The 17,811-nt window shown below is 50.1% G+C and overlaps 1 protein-coding gene across 1 annotated transcript; it reads left to right on the top strand.

Annotated features, from left to right (window-relative positions):
* The first annotated feature begins 215 nt into the window (after nt 1-215).
* On the top strand, nt 216-17,621 carry fabp10a (fatty acid binding protein 10a, liver basic). Its single transcript, XM_070898385.1, has 4 exons — nt 216-282; nt 11,506-11,678; nt 14,479-14,568; nt 17,571-17,621. Exons 1-4 carry the CDS (start codon nt 216-218, stop codon nt 17,619-17,621), a joined length of 381 nt encoding a protein of 126 aa, XP_070754486.1.
* The last annotated feature ends 190 nt before the right edge of the window (nt 17,622-17,811 follow it).

Below are 17,811 nucleotides of genomic sequence, written 5' to 3'. Positions count from 1 at the left end.
TCTTTTTGTTTGTTCAAAGCGGCCTTACTTGATTACTTTTCAGTTAATGATTAGACTCAAACCTTTAGACCCGTTTTGTAGCCAAATTATTAACAAATCTGCATCTGCCCATTCTCACTGCCGGATATAAATACTGGTCAAATAAAAGCCACGTTCTACTTTGCTAACCATTTTCCCATTTGCCTGCAGCATAGTGTAATCAAGTCTCTGAGGAAATGGCATTCTCTGGAACATGGCAGGTCTACTCCCAGGAGAACATTGAAGACTTTCTGCGAGCTCTCTGTAAGTTATACTAACGACTGTGAGTAATGACTAACGATCTGGGCCAAGAGTTTCCGCTTTGGGCGTCACGGTGATCCGGTGCAAATTGTGCTCGGAATTCCGCTGCTTTTCCGCAGTGGTATTTTTGCTTAAGATTCGGCTGAAACCCATTTGCATCTCACCGAACATCAAAATCTGCCATGAACCAGTGCAATCGGGCGGCATTTTAGAACGTAATTTTTTTTACATTAAAAAATAGTCATTGATGTGTTGAAGAGTGGTAACTTGGTGCAGCTTTATTAATGTAGCTGAAAATGCGTTTAATCACCAAAAATGATCATTTTTGATCATCATCATCATAGGCAGTCCCTCGGAATCGAGGAAGACTTGCTTCCACTCTAAAAGTGAGTTCTCAGGTGGCTGAACAGTCCAATACGGGAATTACAGTCTCTGTCACAGGTGGGACAGACAGTGGTTGGAGGAAAGGGTGGGTGGGGAGTCTGGTTTGCCGCACGCTCCTTCCGCTGCCTGCGCTTGGTTTCTGCATGCTCTCGGCGACGAGACTCGAGGTGCTCAGCGCCCTCCCGGATGCTCTTCCTCCACTTAGGGCGGTCTTTGGCCAGGGACTCCCAGGTGTCGGTGGGGATGTTGCACTTTATCAGGGAGGCTTTGAGTGTGTCCTTGTAACGTTTCCTCTGCCCACCTGGGGCTCGCTTGCCATGTAGGAGTTCTGAGTATAGGGCTTGCTTTGGGAGTCTTGTGTCGGGCATGCGGGCAATGTGGCCTGCCCAATGGAGCTGGTCGAGTTTGGTCAGTGCTTCGATGCTGGGGATGTTGGCCTGAGCGAGAACACAGACGTCGGTGCGTCTGTCCTCCCAGGGGATTTGCAGGATCTTGCGGAGACATCGTTGGTGGTATTTCTCCAGTGATTTGAAGTGTCTAATATCTACATTAATCAGAGTTAGACTTGTCTACCACCTGGGACTAACCTGATTTTAAGCCACTGGAAATGACTTTAAAAAATGATACAGATCCATTTACTAGTTACACTGGTCAGTTTCTTAGAAAATTATGGGGAAAAAAATGATATTTAAAAGATTTTAATATTTAAAAGGTGCAGCTTAATGTCTGACACACAAGGTGGCCATTCGGCCCATCGTGTCTGCACCGGCCGACAAAGAGCTACCCAGCCTAATCTCACTTTCCAGCTCTCGGTCCGTAGCCCTGTAGGTTACGACACTTCAAGTGCACATCCAAGTATTTGTTTAAATGTGGTGAGGGTTTGATTAGGGCAGGGAAAATGGAGTATGAGAAGAAGTTTGCAGGTATATAGGTATGTAAAGAGAAAAAGGTTAGTAAAGACAAACGTAGGTCCCCTGCAGTCAGAATCAGGGGAAGTCATAACGGGGAACAAAGAAATGGCAGACCAATTGAACAAGTACTTTGGTTCGGTATTCACTAAGGAGGATACAAACAACCTTCCGGATATAAAAGGGGTCAGAGGGTCTAGTAAGGAGGGGGAACTGAGGGAAATCTTTATTAGTCGGGAAATTGTGTTGGGGAAATTGATGGGATTGAAGGCCGATAAATCCCCAGGGCCTGATGGACTGCATCCCAGAGTACTTAAGGAGGTGGCCTTGGAAATAGCGGATGCATTGACAGTCATTTTCCAACATTCCTTTGACTCTGGATCAGTTCCTATGGAGTGGAGGGTAGCCAATGTAACCCCACTTTTTAAAAAAGGAGGGAGAGAGAAAACAGGGAATTATAGACCAGTCAGCCTGACCTCAGTAGTGGGTAAAATGATGGAATCAATTATTAAAGATGTCATAGCAGTGCATCTGGAAAATTATGACATGATAGGTCCAAATCAGCATGGATTTGTGAAAGGGAAATCATGCTTGACAAATCTTCTGGAATTTTTTGAGGATGTTTCCAGTAAAGTGGACAAAGGAGAACCAGTTGATGTGGTATATTTGGACTTTCAGAAGGCTTTCGACAAGGTCCCACACAAGAGATTAATGTGCAAAGTTAAAGCACATGGGATTGGGGGTAGTGTGCTGACGTGGATTGAGAACTGGTTGTCAGACAGGAAGCAAAGAGTAGGAGTAAACGGGTACTTTTCAGAATGGCAGGCAGTGACTAGTGGGGTGCCGCAAGGTTCTGTGCTGGGGCCCCAGCTGTTTACATTGTACATTAATGATTTAGACGAGGGGATTAAATGCAGTATCTCCAAATTTGCGGATGACACTAAGTTGGGTGGCAGTGTGAGCTGCGAGGAGGATGCTATTAGGCTGCAGAGTGACTTGGATAGGTTAGGTGAGTGGGCAAATGCATGGCAGATGAAGTATAATGTGGATAAATGTGAGGTTATCCACTTTGGTGGTAAAAACAGAGAGACAGACTATTATCTGAATGGTGACAGATTAGGAAAAGGGAAGGTGCAAAGAGACCTGGGTGTCATGGTACATCAGTCATTGAAGGTTAGCATGCAGGTACAGCAGGCGGTTAAGAAAGCAAATGGCATGTTGGCCTTCATAGCGAGGGGATTTGAATACAGGGGCAGGGAGGTGTTGCTACAGTTGTACAGGGCCTTGGTGAGGCCACACCTGGAGTATTGTGTACAGTTTTGGTCTCCTAACTTGAGGAAGGACATTCTTGCTATTGAGGGAGTGCAGCGAAGATTCACCAGACTGATTCCCGGGATGGCGGGACTGACCTATCAAGAAAGACTGGATCAACTGGGCTTGTATTCACTGGAGTTCAGAAGAATGAGAGGGGACCTCATAGAAACGTTTAAAATTCTGACGGGTTTAGACAGGTTAGATGCAGGAAGAATGTTCCCAATGTTGGGGAAGTCCAGAACCAGGGGTCACAGTCTGAGGATAAGGGGTAAGCCATTTAGGACCGAGATGAGGAGAAACCTCTTCACCCAGAGAGTGGTGAACCTGTGGAATTCTCTACCATAGAAAGTAGTTGAGGCCAATTCACTAAATATATTCAAAAGGGAGTTAGATGAAGTCCTTACTACTCGGGGGATCAAGGGTTATGGTGAGAAAGCAGGAAGGGGGTACTGAAGTTTCATGTTCAGCCATGAACTCATTGAATGGCGGTGCAGGCTGGAAGGGCTGAATGGCCTGCTCCTGCACCTATTTTCTATGTTTCTATGTTTCTACCACGCTTTCAGGCAGTGAGTTCCAGACCCCCACCACCCTCTGGGTGAAAAATGTTCTCCTCAAATTCCCTATAAACCTCCTACCAATTACTGTAAATCTATGCCCCCTGGTTGTTGACCCCTCTGCTAAGGGAAACAGGTCCTTCCTATCCACTCTATCCAGGCCCCTCTAATTTTATACACCTCAATCTGGTCTCCCCTCAGTCTCCTCTGTTCCAAAGAAAACAACCCCAGCCTATCCAATCTTTGCTCAGAGCTAAAATTCTCCAGTCCAGGCAACATCCTGATAAATCTCCTCTGGCGAAAACCAGCAGGAAGCAGCCATGGGTCTGTGCCCAGGCAACGACTGAGTTTGTTTCTCAGCAGCCCCCGTGTCCTACGTTAAAAAGGACAGGTGAGAATGGTAAACTGGCAGCTGCTGGCTGCTCCAAGGTGGATTGGTAAATTTAACCGCCTACCTGCACAGTTTCCACGCTTTGACTCTGCTGCCAGGATAAGGGAGCCAGATCTCGCAGTGCTCACAGTACAGGCTGTCTCACTGATGGTGGTCTCCTGGAAACTGAATTAAAGCCAGACTTGTGCAGCAAAAGCTGTATTTAAGGAATGGAACTGATGTTATTGCCGCCAACTCCCAACTCATGGGTTTCATACAGCAATCGATATGCCTAAAGTAAACCAGCCAGATAGACGAAGGCTGATAGAAATATAGAAACAGAGAAAATAGGTGCAGGAGTAGGCCATTCGGCCCTTCGAGCCTGCACCACCATTCAATAAGATCATGACTGATCATTCCCTCAGTACCCCTTTCCTGCTTTCTCTCCATACCCCTTGATCCCCTTAACCGTAAGGGCCATATCTAACTCCCTCTTGAATATATCCAGTGAACTGGCATCAACAACTCTCTGCGGCAGGGAATTCCACAGGTTAACAACTCTCTGAGTGAAGAAGTTTCTCCTCACCTCAGTCCTAAATGGCTTACCCTTATCCTTAGACTGTGTCCCCTGGTTCTGGACTTCCCCAACATCGGGAACATTCTACCCGCATCTAACCTGTCCAGTCCCATCAGAAGTTTATATGTTTTATGAGATCCCCTCTCATCCTTCTAAGCTCCAATGTATAAAGGTCCAGTTGATCCAGTCTCTCCTCATATGACAGCCCAGCCATCCCTGGAATCAGTCTGGTGAACCTTCGCTGCACTCCCTCAATAGCAAGAACGTCCTTCCTCAGATTAGGAGACCAAAACTGTACACAATATTCCAGGTGAGGTTTCACCAAGGCCCTGTACAACTGCAGTAAGACCTCCCTGCTCCTATAGTCAAATCCTCTAGCTATGAAGGCCAACATGCCATTTGCCTTCTTTATCGCTTGCTGTACCTGCATGCCCACTTTCAATGACAGCTGGGAAGACTACAGAGGCTAGTCAACCTTAAGGGTTGGATTTCCCGTCCTGCCTGCTCTGTTAGCGCCCCAGAGGAGGGGCAATGGCGGCGGTGAGCTCTCCCGGGCGGGCGACCAGCTCCCAGCGCCCCGTGGGGTTTTCGGGGCCGGTATCGGTGGGGCGCGGAGTGTTACCCCCCGGGAGGTGAGCCGGTGTACAACGGCCCGGGTTGTGACACCGGATTGATATTCGGCTCCCGCCCGACCTGTAGTGCCTCCTGGTGGGACCGCCTGGGAACGTGGGCGGCCGGAGCTGTAGTGGCCACAGTGAGGTCAGTGATGTCCACCTCGGGTCAGTGTGGTTGGGTTTTATCTTATATTTTATGTGATTTATGTTATTTTTTGGGAATGATTTTGATGGAGGGGCCGGTTTTCTCCTCAGGCCTCTCTCAGGGCGCTCCAAGGCCGGCTGTTTAGCCCGAGATTGTCCCACACTCAGGCCACGCCCCACACTCAGGGCCCAGGCCACGCCCCACACTCAGGGCCCCGCCCCCGCTCCACACTCAGGGCCTCGCCCCCGCCCCACACTCAGGGCCCCGCCCCCGCACCACACTCAGGGCCCAGGCCACGCCCCACACTCAGGGCCCCGCCCCCGCTCCACACTCAGGGCCTCGCCCCCGCCCCGCACTCAGGGCCCCGCCCCCGCACCACACTCAGGGCCCCGCACCACACTCAGGGCCCCGCCCCCGCACCACACTCAGGACCCCGCCCCCGCACCACACTCAGGGCCCCGCCCCACACTCAGGGCCCCGCCCCCGCACCACACTCAGGGCCCCGCACCACACTCTGGGCCCCGCCCCCGCACCACACTCAGGACCCCGCCCCCGCACCACACTCAGGGCCCCGCCCCACACTCAGGGCCCCGCCCCCGCACCACACTCAGGGCCCCGCACCACACTCTGGGCCCCGCCCCCGCCCCACACTCAGGACCCCGCCCCCGCACCACACTCAGGGCCCCGCCCCACACTCAGGGCCCCGCCCCCGCACCACACTCAAGGCCCCGCCCCCGCCCCACACTCAGGGCCCCGCCCCCGCCCCACACTCAGGGCCCCGCCCCCGCCCCACACTCAGGGCCCCGCCCCCGCCCCACACTCAGGGCCTCGCCCTACACTCAGGGCCCAGACCTCGCCCCACACTCAGGGCCTCGCCCCACACTCAGGGCCCCGCCCTACACTCAGGGCCCAGGCCTCGCCCCACACTCAGGGCCCCGCCCCCGCCCCAGACTCAGGGCCTCGCCCGACACTCAGGGCCCAGGCCTCGCCCCACACTCAGGCCACGCCCCACACTCAGGGCCCCGCCCCCGCCCCCGCCCCACAGGGCCTCGCCCCACACTCAGGGCCCCGCCCGACACTCAGGGCCCAGGCCTCGCCCCACACTCAGGCCACGCCCCACACTCAGGGCCCCGCCCCACACTCAGGGCCCCGCCCCCGCCCCACACTCAGGGCCTCGCCCCGCACTCAGGGCCCCGCCCCCGCACCACACTCAGGGCCCCGCACCACACTCAGGGCCCCGCCCCCGCCCCACACTCAGGACCCCGCCCCCGCACCACACTCAGGGCCCCGCCCCACACTCAGGGCCCCGCCCCCGCACCACACTCAAGGCCCCGCCCCCGCCCCACACTCAGGGCCCCGCCCCCGCCCCACACTCAGGGCCCCGCCCCCGCCCCACACTCAGGGCCCCGCCCCCGCCCCACACTCAGGGCCTCGCCCTACACTCAGGGCCCAGGCCTCGCCCCACACTCAGGGCCTCGCCCCACACTCAAGGCCCCGCCCTACACTCAGGGCCCAGGCCTCGCCCCACACTCAGGGCCCCGCCCCCGCCCCAGACTCAGGGCCTCGCCCGACACTCAGGGCCCAGGCCTCGCCCCACACTCAGGCCACGCCCCACACTCAGGGCCCCGCCCCCGCCCCCGCCCCACAGGGCCTCGCCCCACACTCAGGGCCCCGCCCGACACTCAGGGCCCAGGCCTCGCCCCACACTCAGGCCACGCCCCACACTCAGGGCCCCGCCCCACACTCAGGGCCCCGCCCCCGCCCCACACTCAGGGCCTCGCCCCACACTCAGGGCCCCGCCCGACACTCAGGGCCCAGGCCTCGCCCCACACCCAGGGCCCCGCCCGACACTCAGGGCCCAGGCCTCGCCCCACACTCAGGGCCCCGCCCCCACCCCACACTCAGGGCCTTGCCCTACACTCAGGGCCCAGGCCTCGCCCCACACCCAGGGCCCCGCCCGACACTCAGGGCCCAGGCCTCGCCCCACACTCAGGGCCTCGCCCCACACTCAGGGCCCCGCCCGACACTCAGGGCCCAGGCCTCGCCCCACACTCAGGCCACGCCCCACACTCAGGGCCCTGCCCCCGCCCCATACTCAGGGCCCCTCCCTACACTCAGGGCCCTGCCCCACACTCAGGGCCCAAGCCTCGCCCCACACTCATGGCCCCGCCCCACACTCAGGGCCTCGCCCCACACTCAGGGCCCCGCCCGACACTCAGGGCCCCGCCCCCGCCCCACACTCAGGGCCTTGCCCTACACTCAGGGCCCAGGCCTCGCCACACACTCAGGCCACGCCCCACACTCAGGGCCCCGCCCCCGCCCCACACTCAGGGCCTCGCCCCACACTCAGGGCCCCGCCCGACACTCAGGGTCCAGGCCTCGCCACACACTCAGGCCACGCCCCACACTCAGGGCCCTGCCCCCGCCCCATACTCAGGGCCCCTCCCTACACTCAGGGCCTTGCCCCACACTCAGGGCCCAGGCCTCGCCCCACACTCATGGCCCCGCCCCGCCCTACACTCAGGCCACGCCCCACACTCAGGGCCCCGCCCCCGCCCCACACTCAGGGCCCCGCCCCACACTCAGGGCGCCGCCCCCGCCCCACACTCAGGCCACGCCCCAATCTCAGGGCCCCGCCCCACACTCCCCAGCGGATGAATTTTGCTGACTGAGGCGCAAACTGTTCCCGGTCGCTATCAGGATCGCCCTGCCGCCATTAACGCCCCGAAATCCTAAAAGCCGAAAATCCAGTTTTTTTTCTTTAAACCACTGATACTCTTGCCTAAAGCCTTTCTTGAGCTCTTAAGCTCGGCATATTTATCTGTACATCAGAGGTGAGCAGATCACAATCTGTTTCAATGTGAATGAATGAAGCACAAGCGCTCCTTATTTAGACGAAGTTCATATAATCTCTTTCCAAAGATAATGTGGAAAGAAACTTTGATTTGCACTAAGGCACAAAAACATTGTCATTGAGCTGAAGGAGGGAGCTGGAAGTTTAGCAAGCCCATCCAGGTTCAATTGCAATGGACTTGGCTCAGTTTGGTATAAGCTGAACTGAATAAATACTTGGATAAATACTTGAAGGAGAACAAATTGCAGGATATGGGGGAAGAGCGGGGAAAGGGCACTGACGGGATCACTCTTCAAAAGAGCCGCGCAGACTCGATGGGCCGAATGGCCTCCTCTGTGCTGTACTGTTCTGTAATTCTAAGGGCTCAATTTCCCCCGGTGATTTGCGTCGGTTTTTTTGAGCAGGTCGCTCTTTTTGGCCTAAGTTGAAAAACCACAGTTGCCCCAATCAGTTTGCACCAGTGTAACTCAGTTAGTTACGATTTCTTTAGGCCAGTTTAGAGAGAGAGAGAGAGAGAGAGAGAGAGAAATATTTGGGGACCGAGAATGAGACCGGACTGGGAGAATGGGGACCGAGAATGAGAACGGACCGGCAAGCCCTTCGGGCGGGGTTGGAGGTAAGTTGCTGCTATGTGTTTTCCATTCTTTCAATGTGATGGGAGCTGGCTGTATGCTTCACTTTGCAGCCTCAGCTCACATTGTATCCCTGGTTACCATGGCAACCCCATCTTTTTGGTGCAGATCAAGGCTTCACCCCCAAAACTAAAGGTCGGGTTACGCCGCACCAAAATGAAGAAATCCAACGGGGAAACTTAGAGCATTTTTTTTGACGTACTTACCCCCCAATAAAATCAGGCGTAACTCTTCAAGTACAGCAAAAAAATGCTTTGGGGAAAATTGAGCCCTTTGATTCTATGAACTGATACTACATACATATATACGGTACATGTATAGGCATTGCATCTGTGCATGTGCATGTGTGTGTTGTACATCTGTGTTTTAGCTGTGAGGTCCCTGTGTGTTTGGGGAAGGGAAGGGAAGGGGAATCTCTGGACAATCCAGTGATGATCTGGCTGGCCAATTTATAAGACAGTCGTTATAGTGTGAAGGATAAAATGGTCCATCTCTCAGGAGAAAGGTCCTTAATTGAACATGCACTTGTAGTTTATGAGAAGGAAGATGACTTGGGCAAAAGTGCAAAAGATGAGAGCTATCGAACAGGAAATACTGGAGGACATTTAGCCTGTGGTGTGATTGGAATCGCTAAAGAATGAAATGAATATATCTGTGGAGGGGGCAGGGCATAGAAAATTAAAATTGTAATAGTTATTTAATAAACAGATAATTATTTTTATGTGTGGTGAGTATCAACATTACCAACCGAACTCAGTGACTGACCAGACCAGTGACTGATACCTCAATGTATAATGTGGCCCTACTGAAGAATTATTTTGCCAGAGTATTTTTTCAAGCCACAATCTAGAATCAGTATTTAAATAATTCAACAATTCAAATATCCATACAGCTAATTGTTGGGACTCTGTTCTTTCATATATGCGTGCATCCATAAATTACTCTGTTTTGCGGTGCCCATTAGCGCCTCTTAGGGGCACTAACAGGGCGTGAAACTGTTTTCACCGGAGGGAGTGGCCTCCTGCGGAATTTAGTGAAGGAGCTGAGATGGTAGCTGCACAACCGCCGATGATGTCCCCTTTCTGCACCGAGGCGGAAATTGGACTAATTTTCCCCTCCCTAACACACTCATTCCGAAGCCAACTTTAGCACCCTTAACACCACCCGAGCTAAGATCAGGAACATCGGAACAGGAGGAGGCCAGTTAGCCCCTCGAGTCTGTTCTGCCATTCAATGAGATCATGGCTGATCTGCAACCTAACTCCATATACCCGCCTTTGGCCCATATCCTTAATATCTTTGGCTAACAGAAATCTTCAATCTCAGATTTAAAATTAACAATTGACCCAGCATCAATGGCCATTTGTGGAAGAGAGTTCCAAACTTCTACTACCCTCTATGTGGAGAAATGTTTCCAAACTTCACTCCTGAAAGGTCTGGCTCTAATTTTTAGACTATGTCCCTAGTCCTAGATTCCACAACCAGCGGGAATATTTACCCTATCAGTTCTCCTTGATATCCTGAAAACTTGGATCGAATCACTCCTTAACCTTCTAAATTCCAGTTTGTGTAATCTCTCCTCGTAATTTAACCCTTGGAGTCCGGGTATCATTCTAATAAATTGACACTGCACTCCCTCCAAGGCCAATATATCTGCCCTAAGGTGTGATGCCCAGAACTGCTCACAGTGCTCCAGGTGGGGTCTAACCAGGGCTTTGGAATGATGTAGCATGACTTCTAACGCCTGGTATGTTAGTCCTCTAGCTAGAAAGGCCAACATTCTATTAGCCTTTTTGATTATTTTTTGCTTCTGTCCATGATATTTTAATGATCTATGTACATGGGTTGAATAATTCAGCACAGAATGGGGATTGTAGCAGGAAGCTCCATGGTCTGTATTGGTCAGGTGCTCATTGGATAAAGTGGCTGAGCTTTTGCGGAAACCTGTTGCAGGTTGGATAGTTAGGACAGCTTTGAGTTGCCACTATCACTGCCCCACTTCTTAGTTAAAATCTCAATCACTGTGCTTTAGAATGATAAACTATTACTTTTCCCGCTGGGCCAGGTACGATCTGATAAATGGATTATAGCTGGCCTCTGATGTTTGATAGTGTCTCCCCCTAACACTCCCTCACCTCCTCTTCAAAACTGTATTTACAAATGGGAACCTCACCACCTAGAAGGACAAGGGCAGCAGGCGCATGGGAACACCATCAAAGGTTTTGATAGAGTGGATACAGAGAGAATGTTTGTGGGGAAGAGCATCACTAGAGGCCATCAATATAAGATCGTCACCAAGAAATCCAGTAGGGAATTCAGGAGAAACTTCTTTACCCAGAGAGCAGTGAGAATGTGGAACTCGCTGCCAGAGGGAGGTGTTGAAGCGAATAGTATCGATGCATTTAAGGAGCGGTTACATAAGCATGAGGAAGAAGGGAATAGAGGGTTATGCTGATAGAGTTCGATGAGGAAAGACAGGAGGAGGCTCGAGTGGAGCATAAATGCCGGCATGGACAGGTTGGGCCGAATGGCCTGTTTCTGGGCCGTATATCCTGTGTAAAAACTACCACCTCCACGTTCCCCTCCAAGTCACACACCATCCTGACTTGGAAATATATCGGCCGTTCCTTCATCGTCGCTGGGTCACAATCCTGGAACTCCCTCCCTAACAGCACTGTGGGAGCACCTTCACCACACGGACTGCAGCGGTTCAAGAAGGCGGTTCACCACCACCTTCTCAAGGGGCAATTAGGGATGGGCAATAAATGCCAGCCTTGCCAGTGATGCCCACATCCCAGGAATGAATAAAAAAAATAGATATATGCCTGTAAAGCCCATTTCAGTAACAATAGTTCTATTTGTTCAATCCTGAAGCTCTTCCAGAAGATGTAATAAAAATTGGAAAAGACATCAAGCCAACCATTGAAATTAAACAAACTGGAGACGACTTTGTCATCACAACAAAAAATCCACGCCAGTCAGTAACAAATCAGTTTACCATCGGAAAAGAAGCGGAAATCACTTCCATGGATGGCAAAAAGCTAAAGGTATTTTGAACCCCTTTTTTGATTCTGATCCCCTGTGCTGCCTCCTGTATCACTGTCAGATATGGAGCAGTGCACCTATACATCCATAGCTTATTTCAAATTCTAGAGCATGGTAGAAAATGGATTTTATAAATATTTTGCTCTGATCCATAAGCTGGGAATGTTGGCCTAATATGTGCACATACACGGTTTTGCACAGCAGAGACTTCCTTTCTAAATGAATGCATGCATTTAGTTGACCTGTCCCTGAGTATCACCAGGACAGTTTCAGTAAATCCACTTAGACGTGAGCACAAAAATCCAGGCTGACACACCCAGTGCAGTGCTGAGGGAGTGCTGCATTGTCAGAGATGCCATCATTCAGATGAGACGTTAAACCGAGGCCCCGTCTGCTCTCTCAGGTGGATGTAAAAGATTCCACTGCACTATTTTGAAGTTTTTAGAGTTATCCCCGGTTTTCTATCCAATATATTTATCCCTCAATCAAAATCACTAAAAAACAGATTATCTGGTCATTATCACATTGCTGTTTGTGGGAGCTTGCTGTGCGCAAATTGGCTGCCGCGTTTCCCACATTACAACAGTGGCTACACTCCAAAAGTACTTCATTGGCTGTAAAGCACTTTGAGACGTCCCATGGTCATGAAAGGCGCTATATAAATGCAAGTCTTCTCGGTATTCACTGAGGAGGACACAAACAACCTTCCGGATATAAAAGGGGTCGGAGGGTCTAGTAAGGAGGAGGAACTGAGGGAAATCCTTATTAGTCGGGAAATTGTGTTGGGGAAATTGATGGGATTGAAGGCCGATAAATCCCCAGGGCCTGATGGACTGCATCCCAGAGTACTTAAGGAGGTGGCCTTGGAAATAGTGGATGCATTGACAGTCATTTTCCAACATTCCATTGACTCTGGATCAGTTCCTATGGAGTGGAGGGTAGCCAATGTAACCCCACTTTTTAAAAAAGGAGGGAGAGAGAAAACAGGGAATTACAGACCGGTCAGCCTGACATCGGTAGTGGGTAAAATGATGGAATCAATTATTAAGGATGTCATCGCAGTGCATTTGGAAAGAGGTAATATGATAGGTCCAAGTCAGCATGGATTTGTGAAAGGGAAATCATGCTTGACAAATCTTCTGGAATTTTTTGAGGATGTTTCCAGTAGAGTGGACAAGGGAGAACCAGTCGATGTGGTATATTTGGACTTTCAGAAGGCTTTCGACAAGGTCCCACACAAGAGATTAATGTGCAAAGTTAAAGCACATGGGATTGGGGGTAGTGTGCTGACATGGATTGAGAACTGGTTGTCAGACAGGAAGCAAAGAGTAGGAGTAAATGGGGACTTTTCAGAATGGCAGGCAGTGACTAGTGGGGTACCACAAGGTTCTGTGCTGGGGCCCCAGCTGTTTACACTGTACATTAATGATTTAGATGAGGGGATTAAATGTAGTATCTCCAAATTTGCGGATGACACTAAGTTGGGTGGCAGTGTGAGCTGCAAGGAGGATCCTATGAGGCTGCAGAGCGACTTGGATAGGTTAGGTGAGTCGGCAAATGCATGGCAGATGAAGTATAATGTGGATAAATGTGAGGTTATCCACTTTGGTGGTAAAAACAGAGAGACAGACTATTATCTGAATGGTGACAGATTAGGAAAAGGAGAGGTGCAACGAGACCTGGGTGTCATGGTACATCAGTCATTGAAGGTTGGCATGCAGGTACAGCAGGCGGTTAAGAAAGCAAATGGCATGTTGGCCTTCATAGCGAGGGGATTTGAGTACAAGGGCAGGGAGGTGTTGCTACAATTGTACAGGGCCTTGGTGAGGCCACACCTGGAGTATTGTGTACAGTTTTGGTCTCCTAACCTGAGGAAGGACATTCTTGCTATTGAGGGAGTGCAGCGAAGGTTCACCAGACTGATTCCCGGGATGGCGGGACTGACCTATCAAGAAAGACTGGATCAACTGGGCTTGTATTTACTGGAGTTCAGAAGAATGAGAGGGGACCTCATAGAAACGTTTAAAATTCTGACGGGGTTAGACAGGTTAGATGCAGGAAGAATGTTCCCAATGTTGGGGAAGTCCAGAACCAGGGGACACAGTCTAAGGATAAGGGGGAAGCCATTTAGGACTGAGATGAGGAGGAATTTCTTCACCCAGAGAGTGGTGAACCTGTGGAATTCTCTACCACAGAAAGTTGTTGAGGCCAATTCACTAAATATATTCAAAAAGGAGTTAGATGAAGTCCTTACTACTAGGGGGATCAAGGGGTATGGTGAGAAAGCAGGAATGGGGTACTGAAGTTGCATGTTCAGCCATGAACTCATTGAATGGCGGTGCAGGCTAGAAGGGCCGAATGGCCTACTCCTGCACCTATTTTCTATGTTTCTATGTTTCTATGTTTCTTTCTTTTTGCCTCCACCACTACCTCAGCCCATCTGCTGCCAAATCCCTCATCCATATCTCAGTGTGACATCAGCAACTCCTTTTTACAAAGTGTACTTTTCCTTTCTGTGTTTCTCTCTCTCAATCCAAGCTGTGAACATGTATTGTTAGGCATTGGTTTTCAGTTTCCTACATTGCAACAGTGACTACACTTTAAACAACACTTCACTGGCGGCAGGTACGTTGGGCTGTTCTGAGGTTGTGAAAGGTGCCAACTAAATGCAAGCCTTCCTTCCATTCCCTATGAGCCGAGCTCCCTGGTATCAATGTAAACAGGGTATTTACGTTCCCAGTTTTTAGACGGCACGATCCCGAGCTCTGTTGCACACATTTACAGTAACTTTGTTTTACACAGTGCACTGTTCTGATGGATGAAGGGAAGCTCGTCTGTAAGCTGCAAAACTTCCTCCATGTACAGGAGGTGCAAGGGTCGCAAATGATTGAAGTAAGTACAAGTTCTATAATCCCGTCAAATATTCAACATCTTGTGCAACCCTTGACAACTGCAGGTGATAAGCTGGACCTCAGTATAAGGCAATAGTTGTGTAACGTCCCTGCATTAAATGATTCCGGAGTTAATGATAATTGAAAAAAGACCCTTTGCCAACTGCATCAAATAGTTTCAGGAGGATTCTGGGGCATAATTATCATTTTCTCTCATTTTTGACTATTGTCTGTGCCAATGCGAATATTGTGTGGCCTTACTAATGGGAAAACCAAGTCTGGCTCTGTCAGCGCTATTTCCCACTGGCTGCTATGAACCTTATAAGCTGCTATTAATATATACTACAAATTCCTTGGTGACAGGAGCAGGTTTTTCACACTTAAATGTTTGGTTCTCATTGGTAGAACATAAGATCAGAAGCAGGAGTGGGCCATTCGGCCCCTCAAACCTGCTCCACCATTCAATGAGATCATGGCTGATCTTCGACCTCAACTCCACTTTCCCGCCTGATCCCCATATCCCTCGATTTCCCTTAGAGTCCAAAAATCTATCGATCTATCTATCTATAGGTGAGATCAGGCCTGTGGCAGGAAATTTGAGCTGGATAAAACTGCCCTCTGGTTAAATTTGACTGTGAGCCAATTGGCTGGATTCCGCTTTCACCAAGCAAATGGTCCCCAAAATTTTGTTTTACAAATAAAAGTTTGTTAAAACTTTCCTGAAATTCCCTCTCCCTGCAAAATATATGTTGGCAATTTCAATTCAACTGCGGTGGGTGCTGGATCACAACATTAAACTCTCAATCAGGTACAAGTTTGCTCTAAAATTTAAATTTACGGTCTTTGAGCTGTGGCCGACATATTTCACCCACACCAGCACATATTGGAAAACCTTTCCACAACACGTTGTCAGAGGGCAAGATATGTCACAGTGTCAGCCGTAGCTCAGGGGGCAGCACCCTCGCCTCTGAGTCAGAAGGTTGTGGGTTTAAGTCCCACTCCAGAGACCTGAGCACAAAAATCTAGGCTGACATTCCCAGTGCAGTGCTGAGGGAGTGCCGCACTGTCGGAGGTGCCATCTTTCAGATGAGACATTAAAACGAGGTCCTGTCTGCTCTCTCAGGTGGATGTAAAAGATTCCACGGCACTATTTTGAAGAAAAGCAAGGGAGTTAGCCCCGGTGTCCCGGCCAATATTTATCTCTCAATCAACAGATGATCTGGCCATTATCACATTGCTGGTTATGGGATCTTGCTGTGCACCAATTGACTTCTGCGTTCCCTACATTGCAACAGTGACTGCACTTCAAAAAAGTACTTCATTGGCTGTAAAGCACTTTGGTCATCTAGTGGTTGTGAAAGGCGCTATATAAACGCAAGGCTTTCTTTCACTGCAGTCCAGAATTGGAAAATCTACTCATAAAGTGACTGTTTCAGGCAGACAGTTGATAAGGGTGGTGTAATGTGTTCTTTGCTTAAAAATTCCTAGCAACACGTTGCTATTAAGAACTAGTTGGTTTATTAGCAAAGGTTTAACAATCACACGACACATTACCGGTTCATCCACCAGGCTCACAACCACCTGCCCCATCGTGGTTCCCCCGAACCCAACTGGCTGGGGTTTTATTGAATCCGGCTAAGCCACTCACAATGCAATAGCTCTATAACTATTTTAATATACTTTTAAGCCAAGTTCCCCTTTTGTAAGGGTACAAAAATTCACAAATTAACTAATAAACATTAAAGGGAACTTGACAAATCAAATTAAATTAAAATTTTGTTCCCTGTTGAAATGATGCAGTCCAGTCCCTCCAGTGTCCACCTCTTGAGCACACCGGTGGACATCGCGAGCTCCGTCTCCAGGGACACCCTGGTGCGAATATAGCCGCAGAAGAGAGGCAGGCAGTCGGGCTGAACGATCCCCTCGACCGCCCGCTGCCTGGACCGATTAATGGCCACCTTGGCCAGGCCCAGGAGCAGTCCTACGAGGATGCCCTCAGACCTGCCCGCTCCCCTCCGCACCGGGTGGTAACAGCTCTACAAACAGCTGCATACAATACAGGTGGCTGATGTTACAAAGGAAAGATGTTTCACCAATGCAGTAGTGGGATTTAAACCCCTGGGTAGGACTTGGGACAGATCTAGGGTGGAGCAGAACACCAGTACTGAAATCCAGGACCTTGTCCAACATCCCAAGGTGAGAGTGAATGCCTGGTGCCAGTTCCAATACAACTGGGACGCCCTCCTGAGTCAGGGAGGTGGGGGTTCTGCAGGGTTCTGGGAGAGCAGAGCACAAATTTATTTGAAAAGCTCATTTGTTTTTGCTGGTTTCAACAATTTTTAAATAGCTGAAACCAGCACAGTCACTTTAAAAGCAGTCCCGGTATTCTGCATCCCTAGGAACTCTAGAGATCAGAGACTCAAGTGTCCATGGCATCCAGTGTTGCTCAGAGCGTACAATGGGCAGGAAGTTTGTGCACCTGAATGTGGATCCAGGAGGAGCGACCCCACACTTAAAGAAAGTGGGCATATTGTGCATTTTTCTCATTTATATCACATTAGAATAACAGCAACAACTTGTATTTATATAGCGCCTTTAATGAAAGGAAAACGTTCCAATGGCGCATCACAGGAGCGATTATCAAACAAAATTTTACTCTAAGCCGCATTAGGAGATATTAGGTCAGATGACCAAAAGCTTGGTTGAAGAGGTAGGTTTTAAGGAGCGTCTTTAAGGTGTAGAGAGAGGCGGAGAGGTTTAGGGAGGGAGTTCCAGAGCTTGGGGCCCAGGCAACTGAAGGCACGGCCACCGATGGTGGAGTGATTATAATCAGGGATGGTCAAGAGGCCAGAATTAGAGGAACGCAGAAAGGCTCACAGTGATCTAATATATTGTCGCTGTCACCTATTGGCTTTATTCTAGTTTAAAATGTGACAACAATATGCATGCACTGGATAGTGATTTCCATTGCATTGACTCATCTGATTCCTATTTGTTTTACAGAAACTTACTGCAGGCACCACCACCATGATTCGAAAAAGCAAACGAATTTAACCGTAATGGAACCTGTCTCCTGTGACTGATTATAATAAATGAAAGAAATATAAATCATGCTGTGCTTGTATCTTTCAGCCAAACATCAGTAAAGGACTGGGTAAAGTAACCCTGAGTATGAAAAGTCGCTGTATTTAGATCAGTGGGTAAGGTCGCAATCAGATAGCAACTAGTAGCATTTGGTATTCTT

The sequence above is a fragment of the Pristiophorus japonicus genome, chromosome 14 (genome assembly GCF_044704955.1).
Source record: "Pristiophorus japonicus isolate sPriJap1 chromosome 14, sPriJap1.hap1, whole genome shotgun sequence".
NCBI lineage: Eukaryota > Metazoa > Chordata > Chondrichthyes > Pristiophoridae > Pristiophorus > Pristiophorus japonicus.
This window is presented reverse-complemented; position numbering and strand designations above follow the sequence as displayed.